Source organism: Cariama cristata, unplaced genomic scaffold, assembly GCF_000690535.1.
Source record: "Cariama cristata isolate BGI_N322 unplaced genomic scaffold, ASM69053v1 scaffold6279, whole genome shotgun sequence".
Classification (NCBI taxonomy): Eukaryota; Metazoa; Chordata; class Aves; order Cariamiformes; family Cariamidae; genus Cariama; species Cariama cristata.
In genome coordinates, this window is record NW_009637312.1 from 1,044 (window position 1) to 7,426 (window position 6,383).

The following is a 6,383-nucleotide window of genomic DNA, read 5'->3' on the forward strand; positions in this document are numbered from 1 at the left end:
ACAATACAGGAGAGTGCCTATCCAATCTGAAGTCTTCAGAGACATTTTTTGGCAACAGAAGTTTTTCAATTACATCTCATGGAGCTTTATGCATTTCAAATACTTCTCTTCCTTCTGTTGAATTTTTAGTAGATATTGCAAGCCTTTGGTTCTATGTCCAGAATCCTCGTGCCAAATCAGACTCTGAAAGAATCTCAGGTTTAGCTGTTTAAGACGACAATGTAAACACAAGTTCTTTGCTTGTTCTTCCATTTAGACTCATGTAATTCAAGTGAATCAAAGAAAAACAATCAAAAACCAATAGTCAAATCAAAATAGAAAATGTCATACATTTTAATTCTTCATGGAATCCTCTTTGTTCAGCTCTTCTTAATGTATGACCCATTGCCCATACAGTGCTAACGTCTGTATTTCAACCAGTCGAACAGTTTAGGGACATTTTGTAGCTTGGGTTCCAATCAAAACCTTACTGTTCAATTGAGAGTTTCAGGTGTTTTCAGAGCACCCCCTCTGAATTAACATGTTCAAGGTAGCCTTCTCAGCCCATGACAATTTATGTTAGTAACCCCATGGAACCACTCTAACTGCCTTCTAATCCACATCAGTCCTTGTTCCACCAGCTACCATTGATAGGTCATTCTTTACTTTACACAATATAGCACCATCAATTTTGGAAATTGTCTTCTCTAGTTTTTTTATTTACCTCAAATTCTTGCAGCAGCTATACTTTGAAACATCTTTGTGTGTTTAGGTAATTTATATTCTCATTTAGCTTCCTTAGTGAGACAAGTGCCAGTTATATCAATTATATCTTAATTAACAATAAAATACATCAGTAGAATTGTGTAGTCTTCACTATTGTGTTCACAGTATTGTTATGGCACTGCATCATTGCTGCACATGTGGAAACAACTTGCAGGACTCCTGCCTACCAATATAAAATTAGCTTTCAAAATTTAAGTGTGTAAGATACTAGAAAATATTTCTCTTATAGTAGATGTCTTTTGCAGTGTAGAACTAATTCATTCTTAAAGAATAACATTTTTTTTCTGTGAAGTAGAATGTATATTACTTAGAGGAAAACAAAAGAGAGAAAGAAGCAGCATATCTTTACCCTCCGCACATCTTTGCCAAATGTTTCGCTGTAGCTAGTGCCCAGTATTTCAAATTGAACATAGGGGTTGGCGCCATCTTCTCTGAACTCCATAACACCAGTAAGCCCAGTTATATGGCCCTAAGGAAATAAGTTTCAGAAATTTTAGAATAGAATAAATTTGCCTTTAGAAACACTTCTCTTCATTAAAGTTATGCCAAAAGTGCTTTGAAAATGTTTACAGTGAACTTAAATGTGGCAATTACGTGTTCTTTGATAGTTCATACATAGTGTCAGACAAATTACTTTTTTTTCTTTTTTCTTTTTTTCTTTTGTTTTTTGAAAAAATTACTTTAGCACTAACACACCCACTATATATTGTGGGAAAAAAGCCATCAGGTACTCATCATTCAGAGACCCCAAAGAAAAGGAGAAGGACCTTGGTGGACTATGAGACAACTGCAAGTCCAAAACAAAAAGTATGCCTGCTGTGCTCCCAAAACAGGCATGAAGAAAAGATAAAATTTCAAGTATTATTAAAACCTCTCTGTGAAAGTGTCAGAGAGTTTGATTTTGGGTTTTTAGCAAGGAATCTTGAAAGACACTAAAGTATGAAGTAATTTAGCCACAAAAGATGGCATCATTAGGATGGCATCATTAGGACTGGTCACAGCATAACATAATACTTAATCAAGTTACAGCATTTTATTGGAAGAAAAACATTTTATCAATATATATGGGGAAACAGAGGCTTTTTTCTGAATAAATGCTAAAGTCAGTATAGTAAAAAATGATCATTTTTCCACTGGTATTTGTGATCAAATAACTTTCATAAAAGAAGTTACCATGCATCTGCAAAGCCACAATACTGTCCCTGTTTGAGTAATTCAACATACTGCAAGACAGTGTAACTGTTAGTGACAACTTAGCTAAATCAGATCCCTTTTTCTCTGGGCTACTGTACACAAATAGATACTTACCAATGCTCAACTAACTTACAAAGCTAGTTGTGCATTAGTAAATGGAACATAAGTCTTAAACTTTGTCATTGGTTGACCTCTTTTGCTCCTTAAGTTCCTCTCTTGGGGAAATTATTATGATGCATGCACTCATGAATTTGTATGACTATTCCTAATCACACTACCTGCACAGAAGGTAGCTATGAGAACAACAGCAGTAGAACACACACCACTGGAGCAACACTGCAGTGTGTGTAATTTGTTTGTAATAAATTGATTGCTTGTTTAATAACTGTACATCATTCCTGGTAGTTCTTAATCACTTGCTTGTAATAAATCAAACAGGAGTTGAACAGAGGTCAAAAACCTCTTCAAAAGCTAATCTCAAGTAGAAATGAAGCAATTCTTTCAATTGCTCACACAATCGTGCCTTGTCTATTCTCACCTTCTTAATAGTCTCTAGCATGGATCGTCCTCCATTCCAAGGTTTGGTGGACTTCCTCATGCAATTCAGACTTGCCATGCTGTGCCATTTCCTGTCCTCCAGTTTTCTGTGGAAAGCATTGGCCAGCATGAGCACACTGTCATACAGGTACAGGTTGGAAACCTGCAAACAATAATAAGAATGAGCCTCTTTGTTTATTTGAGCATCCTTTCAAAGAGACGGTAAAAACCAGCAAACAAATAAAACAAAACAAAAGAAGACATGAGTAAAAACTAAAAGCTGGGTGTGTTCAACAGTCAAGGAAATTCAGACAAATACCAGTGCTCACTCCCACCTTCTTTCCTGCTTGGCACCTGGGCCCTTCTGCCCAAGGGACTCTGGCACACTTGCATTGCCTGTGCATTACCTACACCATGGCAATGCAGTGCTGTAAAGACATAAGAGATCACACTTCAAATATAAACTAAAGCTATAGAAGGAGTACAGCCATCTATCAATGAAAGAAAGACAAGGTTTGCTACTTTGTCAGTCCTTTCAGCAAGGAGAAAAAGAGTGAATTAAGTTCTTATTCTTTTTGTTCATTCATGCAATCTCCTTGGAAATTTCTGGCACAGTAAAATATACTATTAATGCAACTGTTTAGAACAGAGGGAGGAAAAATTATGGTATTATTTTGGTCTTATCTCTCTCCACCAAATATACAGGAGACTGGTTACTATTCCATTTTCTCTGGAACTATTGATTTTAGCCTCCTTATTCTTCAATGTACATGAGAGATAACGAGAACAATAATTAATGACAAACGCTCTAGTAAGAATACCACACTAGTAACGCTCAACTATGTATTTTATTTTTCAAACCAAGACACGGCCAGCAATACAAGATCAGATCTTTGACACGCAGCAGTATCCACCTTAAGTGGTAAAACTTTAGCAGTAAAAGTTGGCTGAAAGAAGTTATTTTTTTAAAAAAAAAAAATTAGATACTTTTCACCTGTTTACAGAGTTTACATGCACTCTTCTTCAAATCTATGCACAGATTCAGGAGTATTGATTTACTCTTTACTAAACTCAAATCTCCAGTTAGCATCAGTTGCCAGGTACAGGTTCTTTTTTATTATTATTAAAAAGACATTCTCCTAGCTGAAGGCTATACTCATGGTAAACCATGAATTTGCCATTTACCTTTTAGATTTCTCTAATTCTCTGTAGAAAATGGTACCTAGAGACCAGGAAAGGACTATATGTGGGAGTTAATGCAGCTGCATACTTCCTATAAAAATGTCACTCAGCTCTGGAAGCTTAAACATATATTACTGTTGCATCACTAGCTCCAAGTAAACTTCTGATATCTTAAGATCCTAATCTTCAGGCACAATGTGTTTCAGGTTCCGTAATCTGGAATTTGACATAAGTTGAGAACCTAGGCACTTTGTAAAATCTTCTGGTATAAGTAAATCTGAACAGAAGATAGAATAACAAAAAATCATATTGAAAGAATCAAAATAGGAATAAAATACACAAAAAAGAAGTTGAGGATACCCACTTATTTAGGTGACTAAACATAAAAAGGCATCTTAATGTGAAAATAATGCAAAATCTATGAGATACTACTACTGAGAATCTCTCCCATCTGGCATTGCCGTCTTTCCCTTCTTTTCTTTCCACCCTTCCTGAACAAGCAGTCCCTATTCCTTATATTTGCTATTTTATCCACTTAATATTTTTCCTTTTGAAAGTTTCCAGAGCAGCTACTTTCCAGATTTCCTCTCTTTTAAAAAATAAATAAAGCATTAGTAAGAATCCCAGCAGCTAAGTCTCTTCTGCTCAGTTGCATTTATCTCCCTGCTCTGCAGATATCTTCCAACAACTTTCAAATAAAGCAACCAAGTGAATCCTTATTATTCAACAGGGCACTTTTCCTCTTCTGTGTTAAGATACTCTCTGCCAAAAAAAAAAAAAAAAACAAAACAAAACTCCAAACCTACAAAATAAACTACCCCAAAATCCACTTGCTTAGAAGTAGATTTTACATGCATAAGGAAAAATGCCATTTCTTATGTGCCATCATGATTCTCTCTGCTACCCATTCATTGAATTTTAACATCCTTACTTTTAACTGACAACTCATTGTCTGTTGCCTTGGAACTGCCAGAAATCAGAAATACTTTGCCTTTTTTCAGTTTAGCACTATTCTTTTTCACTTCTGGAAAACTGCAGCCCCATTCCCAAAACCAGTTTGCCTGGTTTGCTAGCAGAGAGCTCTATGGTAAAATATAAGGTACACTTAGGTACACTGCTTTCCTTCTGTTTCTACTTTTCACGCTCTTAGAGAAGCCACCACAGTTCTGCATGTATAATGGACTGAAAGCTTGAGAGAACTGCTTTTGATGATCTTAGCCTACATGACCACATGTCCAACTCTAATTACCTTGTGCTGTAGAGCAAACCAAAACAATATCATGTTAATCAACCTAATCCTCATAGTTTAGTTAGACCTATAACGGATTTTGTGTCACTATTGTTTCATCGTTTTCTTTCAAAAGAATGATATAAACCGAGTGACAGCAAGAAAGGATCTGCACAAGAGGAGTTTCCCTCTACTTAATGTCCCTCTGTCATACATCTGGAGATATGTACCAAGGCAGAAGTAAAAGCTGCAGAGAGCACAGCAAGTTATTTTTTGCCATGGGAAGAATATTCTGCACATCCTGTTGCAGACACTTATCCACTGGTATTTTGCCAGTTCTCTTCTACTGAAAGCTTCATTCAAAAAATGAGTATATGGTACTTTTTAATCAGCAAAATCTCTTTTTTCATATAATCATACAGTGAGTATTTACTCCAGTAAAAAAGATATGCATATATTACTACATTTTACCCCCTACTCACTGAGGAGTCAATGAAAGTAAACTCAATTTTATTCACACAATCAACACTTCTTTTTCAGAATAGAAAATGTGCAAGCTAGGAAAAAAAGAGCAGCAAAACCTCCACAATCAAGGATGGATTTGTAATATTAAGAAACCAATTCCCTTTTTAAAATATTTTATTTGTTCAGTCTGCTAGTTAAGGCATAAATTAACACAAAATGTAAAGTCCACCCTATTAAGGGCAGAACCCTCTAAAACTTACAAAGCGTGACTCAAAGCATCTGGTTTTGCACAGTGATCAAAATTCTGTGTGTAGACTGTTCGTTTATTTAAAACAAGAGAAGGCAGGATGCTCACATGAGAGTATTGTTTTGGTAGTCCTCTAGGTCAAGAGTCACTTCTTTGAAGTGCAAAAAATAAACAAGAACAACCAAAAATATCCTGGTAACTTAGAAAATAATGTCCTTTTGATCCTTCATAGCGTGCAGAGCAAAACCCAGCTCCTGAACATCCACAGTAGTATAGACTGAATGTCTTTGCCTAATCCCAAATGAGAACTAGCTTTATGCTAGAAAAAAGAATTACAGAACCAGGTTGAATCTGATGTGTGAGTAGTGTTGTGAGAGTGTAGCTGAACAGTTGATTCCTTCAATACCTACAGTGAGATATATTATTAAATTACTGTGAGGTATATTTTTATATTATTTCCTAATTCATTTTGAAGTAGAAAAATATGAATACTTAAACACCTCAAATATGCTCCTCTTCTCAAAATAACATTCACTTTCTATCTGAATTCATTACTATGTATGTATTTTCTTGTAGAAAAAAGTTACTTAAGACACAGAAATTCTGGCTTGATCTCACAGTAAATCCAGGGCTATAATAATTTCCTTTATTTTCTGTTATATTAATTTTAATACAGCAAAATCTCTGCTTATGCACTAGATTGTATTTGTAACACGGGTTTGCTGTAACCTCCAGAATATCAGTGCTGTGAAAAGAAAAAGGGTT

At 35.4% G+C, this 6,383-nt stretch overlaps 1 protein-coding gene across 1 annotated transcript in view; it reads right to left on the reverse strand.

Moving 5' to 3' along the window:
* Positions 1 to 1,114: 1,114 nt before the first annotated feature.
* The window catches only part of LOC104167880 (glutamate receptor ionotropic, delta-1-like), a gene marked incomplete at its 3' end in the record, with an annotated part of 13,214 nt that continues 7,945 nt past the window's right edge, over positions 1,115 to 6,383 (reverse strand). Inside the window, exons 3-4 of the mRNA XM_009708272.1 lie at positions 2,498 to 2,659; positions 1,115 to 1,234 (exon numbers count right to left, since the gene is read on the reverse strand). Coding sequence (XP_009706574.1) covers positions 1,115 to 1,234; positions 2,498 to 2,659 — 282 coding nt within the window. The remainder of the gene's footprint in view (positions 1,235 to 2,497; positions 2,660 to 6,383) is intronic.